A 19,068-nucleotide genomic window follows, 5' to 3' on the forward strand; every position below is an offset into this window, starting at 1 on the left:
ATTTTAAAGTATGGGTCATCTTATGGTAAACGCTACCTGACCACCTTTGGGTTTGGAGACTGAATTAGTAGAGCTAAAGAACTTTATCTGTGCATCACAAATACTAACTAATTGGTTGAAGCTGTGTAAAAAAAAAAAGGCTCTAACTAAAATTTGATTCTGAAAATTGCTTCGTTTGTAATTTTATTGGTGCCTCTTTTTCTTTATGCAATTGCATCATCCTTATTCAGTTTTACATGGTTCCAAGTATATGTTGGCTAACAACTCCATTTATTATGTGCAAACCAAAAGAATCTTTTTTCTAACTTTGAACTGTTAGTAGTTGGGCGTTGGGCAGAAAGGAAAAGAAAATACCTGATTTTGTCAGGTGTAACACCCAACACGTAGGTTCAGATATGAAGGTTATCTTTTTGACACATTTTCATGATTCAAGCTTTGTTTTAAACTGGAGAACTACTAGGAAATATTTGTATTCAGTGTACTCCCAGAGAACTATCAGTCCAGATGCAAGTCCTTCAAAAGGTACTTAAAAGATTATTTTTGCCCTCAATGAATTAACACAAGTGTTTCTGTTGCTGTAGTCCAGAATCCCTTTACACATCTAATTATTCTCTAAGTTATAACCAAAATCTTGCAACTCACAGGACAATGAGGTTAGCTGCCCTTGAATGCTCTTGTAAGAGTTCATTCAGACGGACTTGGCGGTAGCTCTGATCAAAACAAAATGGGGAAAAGAAAAAAAATCAGTTAAGTCAGTGATCCTCAGTTCTGGTTCCTTATGGACTTCACTTCCCATTCCCTGCCAATGTTTTCTGCTTTGGCAGCATTGAAAGCCAGGTCTGCTTTGTGGTCCAGAGTGGTAGAGATGGCAAAATATGAGACTAAGCCATGCTTCTTGATTAGTACAGATCAGTGGGGGCCAGAGTTGTTCACCACCATGTAAAATTTCCTGGGGATGGGGATTATTTTTGTACTGACACGGTATCAGAGCTGGCTCATAGTTTTTAAGTATTTCTTTGGCTATGAAGTATAGGAACTGTGCAGAGACTCTTCTGTGCTATAGTTTGATGGCAGTTAATACATTAATTAATCTATTTTGTCAGTGTCCGGCTGCTGTGCCAGCTGAATGTTAGTGTGTAAATGAGCACCTTGCCAGAAATTCACCTCTTAAAATACCACAAGTTTGGAGTTTAGCTGCTTTGTGTTGTGTATTTGTACAGACTTTTACAAATTGCATAAATGCCTGTTACTTTGAGATTCAGCCAAGATTACTTTATGGTCAGGCTCAGGCACTCAAAGTTTTTATAACTTAACGCAAGTCACAGGGAACAAGAGACCAGGGCAGGTTTGTGTACAGGGAGATTGCAGCATGAGAGACAGATGTATCTTAACTGGTCTTATAAATTATTCTTTCTTTCCCTGGAGAAAGTAAAAAGCTGTTTTTTCTCCATTCAGACCTTAAATTTTCCTTCTTTTACACATGTTATATAGGTAAGAATCCTCATAATTTAGCTAGTTGTTATCTCATGAGAGTCATCCTATAACATCACACTTTATCTGTGCTGCCAGATTTTTCTCTCTTGAATTTTAAACGTGTTCTAATGTCCTCAGTAAAATTCCCAGAACTGCCTTATTTCTGAAGATAAGGGGCATGTCTTTCCAGGTGCATAAACTAAACTTTGTTGCTGTTCTTATTTTATAGAGAGATTTGGCATTCTTGTATTGCTGACTGCTATAGGGTTTTTTTCCTGGTTCTGTAGCTAGTGACCTAGTTAAGACCAAGCTAATCATATTATTATTTTTCTCCTGTTGTATCCTCACTGGTTCTGTACACACTGGGAATATCTGGGATCATATTCCTGTTGTCTTTTATACTGAGATATTCTAAGGGCTCTGACTCCCAGGTTTTGATGATTTATGCTGAGAGTACTTCAAAAGTTTTCTGCCCACAGCTGACTACTATAACTTTATGCTGGTTATCAAATCCATGAAAAGGGTAATGCAGTGAGCAGTCAGTCCGCTTCCCAGCTCCTGCAGTTGGCAGTGTAGTGTGTTACCTTAAATCACCATTGATTTCAGCTTATGTTAATATGTCAGGCTGTGACCTGTAGTGGCTCTGAGCTCAGACGCACAATTCTTGTTCCGCTGAGGAAGTTACTAGCACCATAAAGTGGAGATAACTAAACTCTCAGTGCACTCAGGTTAGTCCGACAGGAACAATAAATAAAATTGCTAGATTAATTCTCTGTGAGTTACAGGAGAACTTGTGTCTTAAGAGTGGAAGAGTTTGCAATATCCTTTCAGCACTGGCTTGATGAAGCCTGGCAGTTCACTGTTGAAAAGGTATGTTCCAACAAAATTAAAAAGCAGACCAGGCTCTAATTCACAGAGTGGATCAACCAACATCAGCCTTAGGGTGTGTTTGAACTGCAGGAGAGCTCCTGTGTTGTAGGCAGGTTTAGTCTTCACTCTGCTATTGAGGTAAGAATCTGTGTTAAATCTTGCCTTTGCAAAAATTCCCGGAGCCAGTTACAGGGTCTGGATTTAGTTCTGAATTTCCCAAAGTGGTGAATTTTTGGATCTGCACTCTTTAAGAGGTTCAAGCTCTAAAACAGCGGAGCTGTTTAATAACCCTCTCAGCAGATCTTAATCGCTCAGGCTCAGTGTGGTACTGTGCGGCTTCTGGTTCAGAGGTGGTTTGCATTTGGCTGGCTCCGGTGTGGGCAGAGCTCATCAGCCTGGAAAATCCTGTGTAAACATGCCAAGGTTTTACAGGGTGCTGAATAATGCAATCATAACACACCTCTGCAGTTGTTTACAATATAAATCCAATTTGTAAATATAAAATACAGGTTTGTACATGTCATGTTTCTAATTCTGTATCTGGTATTTCACATTTTCTTACTAATTGCTTCAAACATCTGGAGTATAAGAAAAAAGGTGTAAAAAGGTAGGCAAGCCTTTACCTTCTCCTTGTACGCTTCCAGCTCTGCATCTGTAATTTTCCATGGAGTCTCTCGTTTTAATTTCTCAGCAGTTGTTATATCTTTGCAGCTTTCATGGAGGCGGTATGGTTCAATCATCTCTTCAAAGAATTTCCAGCTGAAACAGGAATTACAAAGGAGGCCTTGCTGTGGGGTCTGAGCTCACTAATTTATTTCACAGACACTGTTGTATGGCAGGCCTCACTAATTGTAGCTGAAAAACATGCAAAGTCTTCAACTGTTTTTTGCTACATTGTGCCCCAAGTTATAGCTGTGCCACTTCAATATGTTGGGGTTATTTGAGGATAATTAAAAGGTTGTTTGAGGATAATTAAACACTGCATTTGGCCTATTAGAGTTGCAGAGAATATTCTGCATTTTCCTAGTTCTAGTAAAAATACTGGAACTCGTTCTGGAGCAACTCCAGACTGGTATATTGGTTACTAATGTTAACAATGCATATGGGTCTCCTTGTAAATACTGAGCTTTTATTATTGTTTTAGCATTAGTTGGAGCAATCACTTGACTGATACAGTTTTATTGTTACAATTTTAATGAAATGGAGAAACAGATAATCTAAATATCCTGTGGCAAGGGGCTGAAGGAAGTGCTGTAGGTGTTTTGCTATATGGGGGCTCAGCTTTGTGTATATTTCCCAACGTTTCCACAGATTTTTCTCTTTAAACTTGTTTGTTTCTTGAAGCTTTTGACTGTCATCATCTAGAGAAGATTATTATCCTTTTGTACTTTCCTGCTTGCCCCCTTGTTCAAAGTTTCAATCATCTGACAGAGACCTCAGGGATTTTTTTTATATTAATGTAAGTGTATTTCTATGAGCATTTTGTGCTGGCAGGTATCACTAACGTGAAAAAGGACTTTGCTGTATGGCAAGGAATTCAGAGATGGGTTAAAAGCTGTGACGTACAGCATCTAATGCTGCTGTTGCTAAGTTGCTAGAGTTTGTCAACATCCTTAGTGTCTGTTTCAGTATGTAAAATAGTGATAATCCTCTTATTATTAGTGGAATAAATGGGATGCCAGCTGGGAGAGAGATACAGTGGTCTAGCAAGTGTCTGGTGTAATATTCACTTGTCTGTTCAGACAGTGCTGATGCAGCAAATGTGTTTGGGTTTTATGTTAACGCCAGACATGAATTCTCTGTGAATCACTGAATAGTGCTGGAAAAAAGAGAATTATTCTGAATGGTTCTTTATATAATTAAAAAATATTAACTGAGAGATCAAGAGGGCACTAATAAGTGACTTTAGGTATCAAGTAAAAAAATCTTTATATTCTTTAATTGGATTTCCTAAGTCAAAATCTCCAGTACACTGTAGAAAAACTAGTGAATCTGATATTGTTTTTGCAAAGGGGTGTGTGTGTGTAGAAATAGGACTCAGAAGGATTAATAGACTAACCTGAGATTGCATTTGAACTCAGGGGAAAGGCTTTGGGTGGAGAGGAGGAGCCTTTTGACTATGAAGTAGCTATGGACCTCTCAAGAGGGTATTAAGGGATGGAATGGAAAAGAGCGTAGCAAAGTGAGAACATTTTCAGAGGATCTTTAAGACCAAGAGGAATATGGTGAATTGGGTTAGGATTCCGTTATTCCCTGAGAAACCTGCTATATACTTTCGTCTACGTAAAGCAGAAAACAAAAGTGATTCCTATAGAGATATGTTTTAGAAAGCAAGAACTTGAAGATTTTATATTTTTTTTTTAGATAATACATTGGGAGATGGAACTTCCTGAGCACCAGCTTCCTAGCTTCTGCCTAAGAGCATTAATTCTGTAGATAAGTTAGTTTTTAAAAGCATCAAAGCTTCATTATATTTGAGTGATAGGGGAGTGTTATAATATTGTCCTTGTGGGAAAGGAAAAGTATGCTTATATTTGGCCAGAAAAATGTTAAGTTTGTGAATTCATGGTAAAACCCAGAAGGCTGAGTTGGCAGAGGTGGTGAGTTTACAAAAGACATGTGACTCGCTGAATGATATGATGAAGGGAAGTCTATTGCAACATAACTAGATATGAAAAGCCATCATAAAATGCCTGTTAAATTTAGCGGCTCATAAGTATGGTGTCTGATTAGTCTTTACTAAAATTAAGTCTTATCATTACAACATAAAGAAAAAGGCTGCCTATATTTTTGACCTTTTGAGTTGTGATTGTTAAAAAATTATTTTCTTTTTCTAGCTCTAGATACTTAGAAAATGATTGTAATAAAGTGACAGTGCTATTCTTTGTGTTTTGTTTTTTTAATGCTCAATATAAAAGAAACAAGCTCCTGATAAAGGCTGGCTGCTAAATAATGGATTTTGGTGATGTTTCTTACCTTTCTTTGCTGGGCTTTATATTGATATCACAAATTATATTAATATCAGCGAATTTTATTCTGAATTTGCTTAGAAGTGAAGCCATCCTGAAAACAAAAGAAAGAACATTTTATCACTGTATTTCTGAGTGCCTTGCATCAAAGAACACTCATAAATGAGTTAAGATATCAAATGCAGTTGTCTCATTATCTTTAACTATATGACAAATTACTTTAAATGCTTTAGTGTTTCAGTTTCCAATTACAGAACTGGATTGATGTGGTTGCTGTAGTATAATTCATTTAACTGATGATCAATGAAAATCACAAAAAATGGAAATGGATAGCAGAGAGAAGAAGGAAGGGTATGTACATTTTGGGGAAAAAGCGGTACTTTAAGTATTTGCAAAGGCTTGAATTATAAATACAATAACAGTTATAAATATAACTATTCAAAATACAGTAGGACAGAATTATCCAGTATTTAGGGAAGGCTTCTACTATTATCAGAATTCTATGCATGTAGTATATACAACACTGGTAGTGTATGTGTTGGTGAAAATTTGGTCTGGAAGGTTGTTGTGCAATACTTAAAGAATCTTTCTCGCTTCTGAATTTATATTGATCTACTCACATGTTGTCTTTACATGTTTTAATAAAAGAAAATTCATTGCTTTTCTGCCCCAGTTGGCAGGATGAATAGTTTATAGCTTTGTGTGTGTGTGTGTGCTGAGGTTAGAGAAGTTCAGTTATGTCAGTTTTGCCTTTGGCTGAAGCATGGTTGGGAAATTCTACCCCTACCCCCCTTTTTTTTTTCATGTAAGCTTTGGAATTTGAAAAGGTCAGAAAGTTCCTAGGAGCAAACCATGATAGAAATACATATTTGCTTATAACCTGAGAATTTACTTATTCTTTTTTATATAAGAACAACATACTGCTTATATAAGTCTTCATGTCCTTTAGGGCAATCCTTGTTGTGAACACCAAAGAGAGCAAAGTCTCAACTTTTGTGGAAAGATTTTAATATTTGGGGAATTACATAGCAAAAGTCTAGATAAATTTAATTTCAGAATTGGAAATACAATGGATAAAATTGTACTTTGATTTTGTTGTATCAGATCTACCTAGGGAATAGAATAGCCATCCAGCCTCCAGATTTGTCTGTTTGAAGGCTTCTGTGCATGGTGGGTAGAATGTGCTATTGAGGAAAGCTAGTGTTTAGGTAGGAATACATACACGTATTGTTTTCTTGTTGGCAATGACCTAGTTTGTCTGCTGTACTGAACATGCTGTTTACGCTGGCTTTTGTAGGACAAGCAGTGTATACAGGTGCCAGAATTGTCTCTGTGAAGATCTGCCATGTTTTGACAAATACTGTTTGATGTCAAAACCTCCTACTTCCTCTCGATGAAATTTGGTGACTTGAGTGCCTAGATCCAAGATCCAGTTGCAGTCCTGGACAGCAAAGCTTGGGTGGACTCTGGACAGGGAGCAGAGAACACTTGCCTGTGGATCCTTGAGCAACTGTAAGGCTTTACCCAATGATATGAATAGTTTGTACAAACACTTGTGAATCTCTTCTACAGAAGTATGTTAACTTTGGGGTAACCCTTACCACTGACAGAAACACAGTGGAATAAAATTTGCTCTGTGTGAAAGCAAAAGCTTAAGGGAGCATCCCTGCTCTCTTCCCGAGGCACTGTGTTGTAATTTACTAGTGATGCTAGTTAAATTCTGACTCCTGTCCTTGCATCCATCTCGCCTGTTTTCCACTGGAGTTTTGGTTGGATATGTTGTTTTTAATTCACTACATGGTGCTGCTGTTGCTGACTTCCATCCCAAATTGATCTGCTTCATCCAGTGGTGAAATAAATGGCTGTGCCTTTAGTGTGTAAAATGCTTTGGAAGGAAAGGTCCTATACACAGTGATGATGGAAATAAGCTTATATTAGTACCTTTCATTTGCTTGAAGGTGAATGATGATTATGAAATCTAGACTTTTTAAAAAGCTAAGTTAAATTAACTTGGTCTTAAAGTTGATTAACTTGCTCTTTAACTTCTTTACATTTTACCATGCTTAATCACATTTATGTGAGCTGCCTGTGGTATTTGCATATGAGGAGCTTCATACGCAATTTCACTTACTATTAACTGGACAATCTCATGTAAATCCCATAAAACTAATTATATTCTCATTACAGAGTGCAGACTGTTCTTCTTGGAGAAGGGAATATGAGCTATTAATGGGAAAAACTGCTGGATCACAGAATTACAGACTGATTTGGGATGTGAGTGGATGGATGCGAGTTTCCTTTGGTAATCACCATTTATGCTGAGCCATGAGGGCTATGCCATAAGCTCAACACCTATCAAGTATGTAACATTTTTTTTCATGCTGCCTACAGTACAACAAGCCAGTTGTGCTGAGAAATCCCCAGCTTCCTGCTATGTATTATATTCAGCATCAATTCGAACTCTTTAAACAGTGAGACAAATATATTTACCCTAGTTTTTCTTCTTCAATCCTATTGACTTTTCCTCCAGTGAAGATCCTTAATTTGCAATTCTTCCACTTCTTCCTGATAGTTAGAATGTAAGGAATTAGGATTGTTAGACCTGAAAGAACGTACAAAATTGCAGGAATAGCAAATTAGTGCATTGTGTGGTAAAAATTCCATCCTTTACTTTGACAGTGTTGGACATAAGTTAATCTTTAAACATTTAAGCCAGACAAAAAATTGACTATTTTCTTAAATACTTAAAATTCTTAAAGAAAACAGTTTTGTACAAGTTCCCAAGTCTGTTTTTATATTTGGTAACACAGAAATCTCTCTCCCTGTGGTTCTTACTGAAATTCCTTACCTCCATCATCGAACAGCCACCAAATGTCAATTGTACCTTTTCCTTGCTTCTTTTTAAATTGGGTGCTGGCTTCTAGCAGCTTCTGATTGAATTCACCCACATGCATTGACTGTATTGTGTTAATGGTAGTCTCTGTAATGAGAAAGAAAAAATGTGGAAGGATCTCTGACAAGTGAGGCAACAAATAGCTTTAGGGAGCCAGGTGGAGAGAAAGCTTCAGGAAAATGAATGGTTTCAGACATAATTTCTATACTTTAAATCTGGAAAAAATTTACAGTGCAGATATGCTATGGACTTTTAGTATACTGATATGCACAGAAACTAAAGCTTGTGTAATACATTGTCACTAGATGAGAAGATCTTGAAAAAGGTTGTCTGATTACTTGTTTTCTGGATCTCTTTAACTTAACATTCACTGGAGCCTTAAAAGGCAATTGGGAAATACCGGATTTGTTTTAGAAGTAAATGGCATTATTTTGCATGACTTTCAAGGTCAGCTCTCTGTTGTAAAATACAAAGCTCCCTGAAATGCACAATAATAGTGGACAAAGAGCTAATGGGCTATGGTGAGAGCAGAGGTGAGGCTAAGGCTGGAAGGCAGAAAACATAAGCATATATGTCAGCTTCCCTATGCTTGAGAGGGTCATTGTTAATTGAAAATAAACTTTGATTCTTGCTATTTTCTTGTCTGACTTTAAAGAGTACAGTCTTGTCTATATACTAACTATCTTCTCTCATTCCATCTTTTGAAGCCTGTGTCTTTATTGCTGCTTCTCTTTCAATGATTTCAAAGAGATTGTGACAGAGCAGTATTTTAACTGGAGTAGACAGGCTTCTTTCAGAGGTTTGTCTCTGATCTGCCGTGTTCTGGAAATGCCTTGTTTGGTTTTCCTGTATTTCTAGAGTGTGGACAGGACAGTTCTAAAGCAGTTACACAGCGTTCCTCTACGATTCTAGTATCTATGCTGCAAGATGCAGCAACGCTGGGGAAGGATGAATGTATAAGCAAAACAGAGAGGCCAGAGTATTTGTTAACATAATCTATCTCATATATTGAGCCAAAGTGTGTAATATTTATTTCTTTTAAGCCTTTCTGAACTAGATTGAAAAGGGTACTTGAGACAGGGGTGCACATTCTTCTGGTATTATAAAAATACATTCTTCTGAAGCCTGCAAAATGAATTGAAGTCGGCCAAGTAAAGAATAATGACATGTTATGTTTTCAGTCTGTAGATCTTGATACCTGTGGGAGTTGTATGCACAGCCAGATATAATAGTCTCCGCAGGTGAAAATTCTGAAAACACTTGTCTGTGTGCGAGCGTGGCTTCGGGTGGGTCATTATCATTACAGCCTACCAATTGTGAAATGAGACCTTTAATTCCGTCTGTATTTCTGTGTTATTTTACTGTCTGAAATGTATAGGTGATGAAATCAAAATTACGCTTAAGTTATGTGTTAATTAGTTATTTGACAGCATGCTATATATGACGTTCAGTACTTTTACCACTTTCATTTGCGCATTTTTATGAAAATTTTTAGAATGTAGAGCAGTAGTGCTATTTTTACCTGGTTTTCAGCCGGGTACTAGGTTTGTGTATATTTGTATGTTGAGTAAAGTGAGATTACTTGTTCCCTGAATATTGTGCATATGTTTGTTTTCTTTAAAGAAGAAGAAAAAAAAAAAAAAAGGCCTCTATTTAAAAACTGAAAGCACAATATTAAAAAAAACCACAAATTGTTCTGTATTCCTCAGACTTTAATAACCGTGTGTTATTTGCGACAAATAGCTTATGTTGAATTCTGAGAAGCTCATCTAGCAGATGGGGGGGGGGGGGGCGGAATTAGCTGTCTTGTAACAGACAGTGTCCCCTACCAACAGAGGACGCTTACTCTGTTCTGCATTACGGGGTTGTGGCCACCAAGACAGGTTTGCACAGGGTGGGTCTCGTTCTCGGGGCTTCTGTGTGGCTCAGGAGTTTTTGCCTTGGAGTCAAAATCCAGTTTGCATATTGGTGAAAATGTGATGCACTGAAGTGTTGGGGAGAAGCTGTCATTTTGGAACTTACCCTTTTTTGTTTCATGTTTTGGGATATGGAATGTGCTGGCTTTTCTGAAGAATCCACAGATGCCACTTTTTCCTTCCTCAAAATCATTTTCTTTAATGGTAGCTTCCAGCGCCAATCTCTCCTGCTCCAGCTTCTCTAATTCCTCTGTATATGGGAAAAGTAAGGGAAATGGTAACACATCACTTTCTGTTTTAAGTTAAATCACTTATTGAAGTAATGGTGATTTAATTGCTGTTGCGGTACTTTGTGCACAACTTAAAGGTGCTGGGAGAAAAAAATATTTTAGAATGCTTTTTCCTTGCAAACTGCTGAGGAGGAAGCTGAAGTCATCTGTGGGAGCCCTACCTTAGGGTGCCCATGCCTACAGCAGTGGTGTGTACTCAGGTGCTATTTGGCTTGTCTCAGACTTCCTCTTCAGACCAAATTCGCTATTACTGTATTTTATAGTTACATGAGATACTATTTATTGAGTTATGTTGGTAGATTTGTTTTGTGATTATTCCCCCCCCCCCCCCCCCCCCCAAGAGTTTGAAAACACATTAGGGAAGCTGTTTTCCTGAAGTGACAAAGCTGAGGTAACAAGGTCGCATGGCTTTGGACTTTGAGATTCTCAGAAATATGTAAGGATCCTGAATACGCAATCAGTTTCTATGCTGAAATATTTTTAATGTTTTAATTTTTTTCAGCATTTGCTGCAAAAATGTAAGATTTAGCTAACAATTCTGTAAATTCAGTAATAGAAAAGAACAATTTCATCTTTGCTATATTAGAATTTTGCTAAGGAAAAGGTACCATGTGTTATGGTGAGGCACTAATTAATATAATCCAGGTGTTTGCCTGTGGAAAGCTTTTTTCATAAGGAAAACTTTTGAGTAATACATTAACCAAGAGTGAGGTAAATTCATTTAAGATAGTGTTTAAAAAAAAAAACAAACCACCACAAAACCACCAACAAACACTACAACCCAAACTCTCACTAGCTAGATGTTATTACTTCTGGCACTTTCAAATGCCAATAGAAAAGAATATAATTTCTTTTACTTTAGAATCCATGGCAGCCATGTGCTTCATATTATTAGACATTATGATAGTCACTAACTTAATGGTTACTCAAACCTTAAAATTTCTGTTTCTCTATTAACAGAATGCTGTAGCAAGTATAATAGAATACAATTATCTTTTTTTTTCTGCTACTGGGATTTTATATCTGCTTCAAAACATTTCTGCGTATTTGAAGGTTCCCCTTTGCAGTGTTCCTAATTTTTTTTCTCATTCCTTGGTTCTTAACGCTTGGAGAACACTTGCTAGTTTGCAAGAATGCCAAGTTGGTATTTACTGTAATTTCACTGGTGTTTTAATGACTGTATCTTCTGAGCAGCCAGTTTCTAACTTACATCAAGCAAGACACAGGCAGATCTCTTTCAGGTATCGACGAGGTGGCAGAAACGTGATTAGTTTGGAATTTTTTCGTAAATCCCTGTAGTTCTGCCGTGTAGCTCTCCATGCACCTCAAGCTGCCAGTCTCCTGGGTGAATATTCATCTACCCTTGTTTCTGAAAGGAGTCTCTGGCGCCTTTTAATTCGGAGAGGTGATTTGCTTTTGAGGGTTGCCTCATCCTAGAATCCGTGCTCTTTAATGGGGAGTTAATTGATTTTTAATTAGCTAAGGTACTTCGGTCCTTTCAGCCTGTCTCCCCAGCAGTTCCGACCGCTGTGTGTGTCTGGGAACCCGGGGAGAAGCCGGAGGCAGATTTCCAGCAGGCGGCAGCAAAGAGTCACCGTTCTTCTTAGGCCTGCCTATATTGCTTGTCTATAGATTCCGTGTAATTCAGTTATGACACAAAACACTTATCTGGTGGGCAGGACAAGGGACACTTGAAGTAATGTCCAGGTTTGGACTAGATCTGTCTGCTCAAGTGGACAAATTTAAGAGAAGTGGGGAAATTATCATACTGAAAGCCTCGAGAATTGTCCTGATGGGGTTTTTATATGGAGTCATTCTCTTCCCAGGGTACCTCAGGAACCACTAAGACCTCTGTGTCCTAAAGAGGAAAAGGAAAAACAAAGGCCACCATTGTATGCGGCTCTTGGAGGCCCTTCCTTTAGATGCAGCTGCCTGCATGCTCTGTCTGCCTCTACCTTTTCCACCCAAGTGGCGTGTTTCCCTGAATGGCTGTGGTATGGTGGAAGGTTTTCCCTTCCCCCTGAGATATGCACTGCTAAGCTAAGGGAGAATGAACAAAAAAATGAAAAAGAGAGAGCTGATGTTTCCTGGGGGTTCCAGATTTTTGCATGAGTAGAAACTTTCTGGGCCCCAGCATTCCACAGAGGTGGTACCAAAAATGCAGCTTCCTGATTCCTGCGAGTCCCAGAGATCTCAAGGAGGCAGAGGAAGGAAGATGTGCCAAGGGCAGGAGGGAAACATGCCATGGAGTGACTGGCGGCTGTGGCACAGCATGATTTTACTGCTTTAGTCTGGGCCTGTGCTGGAAGTGCTTTGGGAGTTGAGTTCTCTGGGATGCAGAGCCCCTTGATGTGTGAGGCTTGGCCTCCTTCTGTCACTGCGAGTGCTTTAGTCAGGCTTTTGGATAGGATTGAAACTGCAGAAGCGAGGAGGAACTGTAGAAGTTACAGGTGTAGGAACTATTCTAGAAACCAAATAATGATTCTTAGAGTATCAGTCAGATTCCTTCTCGTGCTGAGCATGTAACCAGCATAGATATTCAGCTATTGAGTCATCACATACCTTGAACCTGAAGGACCTGAGATATATCAAATCCTTGGCTAATTCTGATGATAATCATGCCAAGCTCAAAATCAAAGGCATCACTGAAAAGAAAGAAAAAGAAGAATAAATACCCTTTCACATCATGCATGTCAATGAGGAAAGCTACTTTGAGCAGTTTGGTAAAAGTGTTAATGCTCACAGGGAGGGAGGTGTTACTGCTGTGTACTAGGGTGCTCTAGGTAAAATTGCAGGAGGAATTGCCCAAGATTGAGTACTGTCAACTTTCTTCCCTCATTTTAAAAAAGGGTATCATTGGCTAATGGGGATGGATAGACTGCTCCTGAAATTAATGGGTCTTTCTGACAACACTCTTTAGGAACCAGGTCGCCATTGTATAATTTTGGTCTCCCTTCTCTGAGGAAATAAAAAAGCTGTGGTGAGTTTTGTTGTTCTTTAACTTGCTTCAGATTTACAGGTGAATTTTGAGCAAGAGTCTATAAGAAGCGTGTTTTGAAATGACTTCCCTAGCTAAACCCCAACCCACAGAGCTGCTGAGCCTTAGGCACACATGAGATTTGAAGCAAGGCTCTTCCTCTGTCTCCTAGGCTTAAAAGAAGAATTCCATGATGTTCTCTTATTCCCTAAGTATGTACATTAGGGTTGTTTTTCTCTGAGATCCTGCCCGCTAAAAATGGGAAAATACAGTTCTGCAAAAGCACTGCTGACAGCAGTGCAGCTTCTTTATGTAGCATTGTCAGACCATATCAGCTCTGACAGTGCCAGATGTTTGCTAAGTGGATCTTGCTAGGTGTGTGAAGCCAAGGAACCTCTTTTAATGGGCAGAAACTTCTATTACAGAGCTAATATGTGTAAACCCAGATTTGTAGTTATTTTCTTACATTGTTTCCAGACATCAAATCCTGTGTGGAAATGCTATATTAATCTAGTCTAAGTGAAGTAAAAAAGGAGATGCTGAACTGTGACTTACTGTATAACGCCCACATAGTTTTCAACTTGCGCGACAGCGGCATTTCTCCAGTCCTTCTTAAATCCAATCACCAAGGTATTTGGTTTCATTCTACCCAAGCCTGAGGCCTAACAATATTAAAACACTGCTTGAGAAGGTACACACACATGCTTTTACTGTAAATGAAAAGTAATGGCAAAAGATAACTGAAGTATGTTCTGGAGACACTTACAACTAGATTGCATTTCATGAATGTCCTTCATGCTCGTACCCATGCAGAAAGATTAGCTCTAAATCATTCCAACTATAAATGATTTTTAGATGACAGAAATGTAGTTTTGCTAAATTAGCATTCATTTGCATTTCTTCTGACATGCTCTCATTAAAATGGTTCAATAACTTGGAATCAAGAGAGAGTTCAAGCACTGTTTGTATGCTCATTCTAACACAATAGCATAAAGCTTTTATCAGATTTAGAATACTCAATAGATGAACTGGGTCTGAAGTCTCTTTAAACTCCCCAGATATGCAGAGAAGGCATATTCTCTTAAGAATTTTTTTTTTGCCTTGAACTTAGAAACTGTTGCTGTTCTGTTTGCTGTATTCTTTCCAGAAGACTATCCAAAATTAGGTGAGCATGCTTTATAGATAAAATTACAGTTTATAAACAGGAAGAACAAATGTTTTTTCAAGATATTAGATTGCCAAAACTGGGCCTGGGTGCTAAAACCTGAACAAGTAAGGGTTGTCAGATCTAGATTCAGCTAACCTAATTTTTATAGAAATCTAAATACACAATGTATTCGGAACCTTCAGGAGGAGACCCACAAATACACCAGCTTGTCAAAGTTGTTACACTTGCTAATTTTTACTACTAGCAAAAAGAAAATAGGTAAAAACTGTTGGAACCTTGGTAGGGTTTTTTGAGTAGTGCTGATACATCTGCACTATTTACACTGAAATGAATAATTGGTTGGCAAAGCAATGCAGATGTCCTTAGGTTACAGTAATGATGATGTGGTTGTCCTTCAGTTTTCTGGAAGGGAATTATTTGTGGTCCAGTAGCTGACTTTGGCAGTAGTGTTTAAGTAGTAATGGAAAGGAAGAGAACATCAGACTCTAATAGTTCTCAAAAACAGCAGAAGAATCTTCTACTGAAAAAACGTATAAACCCAAGATGAAGTGTCCTTGTAAGGCTTTGATAGCACAAAAGGGTCTTTATTAGTACATATTTAATCTTGCTTAATTGTACTGTCCATTCAGCAAGTGTACAGAGGACCCTGGTAGGCTACCAGTGGGTGACTGTTATTTAGAGTATTTTAATCTTATTTAGAGTATTTTTATCAGTTTGCAGTGATGTCTTTTCAGCAGTACATTTTGTGCAAAGGATGGGAATTTTCTCTACATTTTGTCTCGGTATCTGTATGTTTAAATATTCTTGTATGTGGGAGGGAGATGGCAAATATGAAAACAGTGCCTCGGTGCCTTCATTGAGGTCATTTTAAATGGACTGTTGGAAATGATCTGCTATATTCTTAGAGTAATAGAAAAACATTGCAGACTCTCTTTTATTTAAATGGGGTTCTCTCTGTTTGCAGAAAATATATATTACACTTTCCAGTTTTCAACTAATGCTAAAATATTCTCAGATATTTAATGTGCTGTGTAACACTAAACAATAGAATTGATTTGAAGCGTATCTAGTGTTGGCTGCATAGACATTCACATGTTGCCCTGTAGACGCCTCCCTCCCTCTCTCCCTCTCTCTCATAATAGCATCTTGTTCATTTAGGAAAGAATTAGTCTGCCTTGTCTCGTAAGTCCATACCTCAGAACTAGATCTTTTTATGAAATAACCTGTAATGTATTATACATGTACCCCCACAGTGCCCTTTCCGTTTATAACATTATCCATATATACATGACTTCTTAACAAGTAAACAGTAATGCTTTACATAAAGGGATGCTTTGATGTAACACTTCTGTGTTCTGTAAACAAAAAGCTTACTTGAAGTAGACTTTTGACTCCATCTCTGAAGCTGTCAGCTGCCACTGCTGCATAAAAGGCTTTTCTTTTGTTCTTTGTGAGCCAGGCCTGCTTTTTTGCCATGCCACTGTTCATCTCCTTAACACACAGCTTGCGTGGTCCCTGCATGATACAATAACATATTATTTAAAAGGCTTTGTATTATACATCACAGAGTGATTTTGAGGGAGTTACCTAGTCTGCTGTGGGAGCAAATGGAGAGAGTCAGAAAAATATGTTTCCAAAAAGGGTCCACAGAGATTCAGGCCTTTGAAAAGAACTGCGCTGCTAACGTAATTCGCATTCTGTTCGAGAGGGCTGAGGCTGTTAATGCTACTTAAATATAGTGATTCTGACAGAAAGAAGAACTACTATGGATTGTAACATCTTAGAAAAACATCTGAGGTATGATGAAGCATCTCAGAGTGAATAGAGTCCCTCACTGACTTGACTACGTAAACAAGTCTCAGCAGATCTAAATATACGTGGTTAAGCTGCTATCTACTAGTAGTAAGAGAAAAGGGTTGTTGCCGTGCAATTAAAGATGCAAATGCCTTTGTCACCAGGTTCTTTCAGTTGGTCATCTGATAATTCAATGAGACAAAAATCCATGTGCGTAACCAAGTCACAAGACGCGATACACTGACTTGACAGTAGAAGATGGGCTGGCAAAGGGTTTCCAAAAGATTAGGCCAAGGGAGGGCATCAAGTCTGCGAGCATGGCCTTTAGAAAGATTGAGGTAAGTTTGGGAAACACATATCTGGAACTTAGTTGATTTTAAAAATCTGTGCTTTTAAGTTTAAGGTTTGCTAGGCTTTGTTTATTGCCTTTTGTGTTGTTTTTAGGAAGCTGAATCAATAGTCCAGATCTTCTTCGGTGAAGATGAAACTCTGAGAGGGATACTAAAAAGTCTCAAATACTGGTTTTAGTGTTATTGGGCTGGACAGGTAGCATTTGATTTCCAAGGCAGAATAAAATAGCAGAATTGTAAACTGTGGGAGCATGTCCAGCATCAGAGACAGAAGTAGTAATTGCGCATGCCAGGAGGACAGAGCTGCCTTGGAAGCACTTGGAATCCAGTATTTCTTTGGGAAAATTGGGAAGTGGTACCAGTTTGGTTTGTTATAAACAGAAGATTTGAACTTGTTTGGTGCCGAGCTTCATTTTGTGCAGAAGTTATTCCTTTGTGCTTTAAAAATTTCTAATGTTTTTGAGGATGCTGACAAATCGCAATTTTGGTTCCAACAGAACAGGTAACTAGAAAAATCAGTAGAAGTATCCTATACTATAAAGCTAGGAAGGCTTTGTAAACTCATACTCAGGAGATTTCTATTTCAGAATTCCTATTTAAATCTTTTTCATTTAAAGTAAGTTAGTATATTGTAGCTTTTTCTGCTAAGATGGGAAACTGGTTAAGAGAGAGTTGAAGGAGATTTAGATTTTTTTCTCCATAGCAAATACTGTAAGCTCAGAATTTATTTCCCCTTCCAGAACAGTGTAAAACCCAAACTGAAAGAAATTCTCTCCAAAGTCGAATGTATAGAAAGGATCACTTAATTCAAAATACATTTCTCAAAAGTTATTTTTGAATGTAAAGACAAAATGTCTTCCTTTCAAAACTTTTCAGCCTTACCAACACTTCCTTTGCCTTCCTGGAAGAAAATGAGATGTACTATAGCTTTATACAGTTGTCAAAATAACTGCAGTACATTTACTTTCAGTGAATTGGCATTGGCTGCTAGAAAAGGGGCAAAGCCTTCAAAATAAACTTTCTGGCTAGTTCCATCTAAGATACAGAAAACAGCATTCGGAAAGAAGCTGTGAAATGACCTGGCAGATTTCATGTTATGTTTTTATCTGTGCCTTTTTCTTTAGTATTTAGAGAGATATATACAAACACACACAGAGACACACACACATAAGTGAGTTTTTGACCTGGTCAAAAGCAGGCTGGGTTGATGCTCGCTCAGTTGTTGTCGCTCATATATGTTTCTGAACCCCTTATGACTGTTTGGGAAGTACAAAGGGAAGGACGGGAGAGTCCATGTTATCTTCCTTTAACGAATGAGATCATGCTACATTCTTGGGTGACAGTAAATTTACCGGAGTTTGTTTGGATTTAACGAGTATAACTTCAGAAGAGTTTGATCCTGGCTGTTGCAAGAGTAGTGTGAAGAGCTGGGAATAATAAATTTAACAATAAGGTTCAAGTTCCCTTGTGGGTAAGGAGCAGAGAAAATAAAAGTCCTGCCCTTCTTCCCAGTCTCTCTGAGTAGAGTACCTGAGAGTACTGACTTGCACAATCTGTTTCTGCCGGCCGAGGGGACAGTCCCACCCTTCTATCAGATGATAGCCTATCTCTGTCCTTCCCCACTCCTCCTTTGTATCAGTGTTGATGTTTGTGCAATTGTACAAGGAGTCCAGTGAATTTGCAGGTTAAAGACTAACCTTGCAAAAATATTTTAGGGGAAGGCAGGGAGTAAAACCAGAGTAGTCCTTTTTACTCAAAACTTAGACTGTTCAAGCTACATGCAGCCACAAAGTCAGAGACTAACGTTTAAATCATCTTTACGTTCAATTGGCATATCTATTTTACCTATTTCTGAACTATCTATCACCTTGTTCCTGGAAAGTTTCTTGCTGCCCTTTGGGAAAAAGTAATGGAAAATGTTCTGTCTGGCATGGTGTCTCAAAACTTTATGCGTAGCTAACAGTATGTCTGTCTACTATGAACTCTGAAATGCATCTCAGTGAGGCGTTTACTCACAGGCTCTGTATCAGCTGATAGCTTTCTTGTTAAGACTTAGGACAAAATTCATTCTCAGTGCAAATCTCTTTCATGGTCTGCACAGCCGCCCATCAGCCCCAGTGGGACCATTGTGTGCCAAGTGAGAGTGGAATGTGTAATGAAGATCTGCAGCACAAACTGGTGCTGAATTTTTGGATTTATATGAGTTGACCTTACCGTGTACACTTCACAACAGATGCATAGCCCGTTGTTCTTTGTGAAAGTATGTGTGATGTCCAGCAGAGCAGGCCTGATCATAGGAGCTCCAGTTAATGCTATGCACTGGGGTCTGTTAGGAGGAAAAAAGAAGTTGTATTGAATTGGGTGATGT

General features: G+C 38.3%; 1 protein-coding gene and 1 long non-coding RNA gene across 4 annotated transcripts in view; one reads left to right on the forward strand and one right to left on the reverse strand.

The window, feature by feature from the left end:
* Positions 1–19,068, forward strand: part of LOC121091522 — a 37,563-nt gene that overhangs the window by 6,202 nt on the left and 12,293 nt on the right. Inside the window, exons 1-3 of one of the 2 annotated variants that reach the window (XR_005828960.1) lie at positions 6,561–6,824; positions 7,500–7,671; positions 16,515–16,688. This is a non-coding gene — a long non-coding RNA (uncharacterized LOC121091522). Of the gene's footprint in view, positions 1–6,560; positions 6,825–7,499; positions 7,672–16,514; positions 16,689–19,068 lie in introns of those variants that run through there. The other variant, XR_005828959.1, reaches the window with a different exon arrangement.
* The window catches only part of SLC12A1 (solute carrier family 12 member 1), a 52,900-nt gene that overhangs the window by 1,246 nt on the left and 32,586 nt on the right, over positions 1–19,068 (reverse strand). Inside the window, exons 17-26 of one of the 2 annotated variants that reach the window (XM_040601432.1) lie at positions 18,915–19,026; positions 15,931–16,071; positions 13,944–14,050; positions 12,974–13,056; positions 10,228–10,371; positions 8,161–8,292; positions 7,803–7,914; positions 5,320–5,406; positions 2,967–3,102; positions 643–710 (exon numbers count right to left, since the gene is read on the reverse strand). In XM_040601432.1, the coding sequence (XP_040457366.1) occupies positions 643–710; positions 2,967–3,102; positions 5,320–5,406; positions 7,803–7,914; positions 8,161–8,292; positions 10,228–10,371; positions 12,974–13,056; positions 13,944–14,050; positions 15,931–16,071; positions 18,915–19,026 (1,122 nt within the window). Of the gene's footprint in view, positions 1–642; positions 711–2,966; positions 3,103–5,319; positions 5,407–7,802; positions 7,915–8,160; positions 8,293–10,227; positions 10,372–12,973; positions 13,057–13,943; positions 14,051–15,930; positions 16,072–18,914; positions 19,027–19,068 lie in introns of those variants that run through there. The other variant, XM_040601433.1, reaches the window with a different exon arrangement.

The sequence above is a fragment of the Falco naumanni genome, chromosome 7, assembly GCF_017639655.2.
Source record: "Falco naumanni isolate bFalNau1 chromosome 7, bFalNau1.pat, whole genome shotgun sequence".
NCBI lineage: Eukaryota > Metazoa > Chordata > Aves > Falconiformes > Falconidae > Falco > Falco naumanni.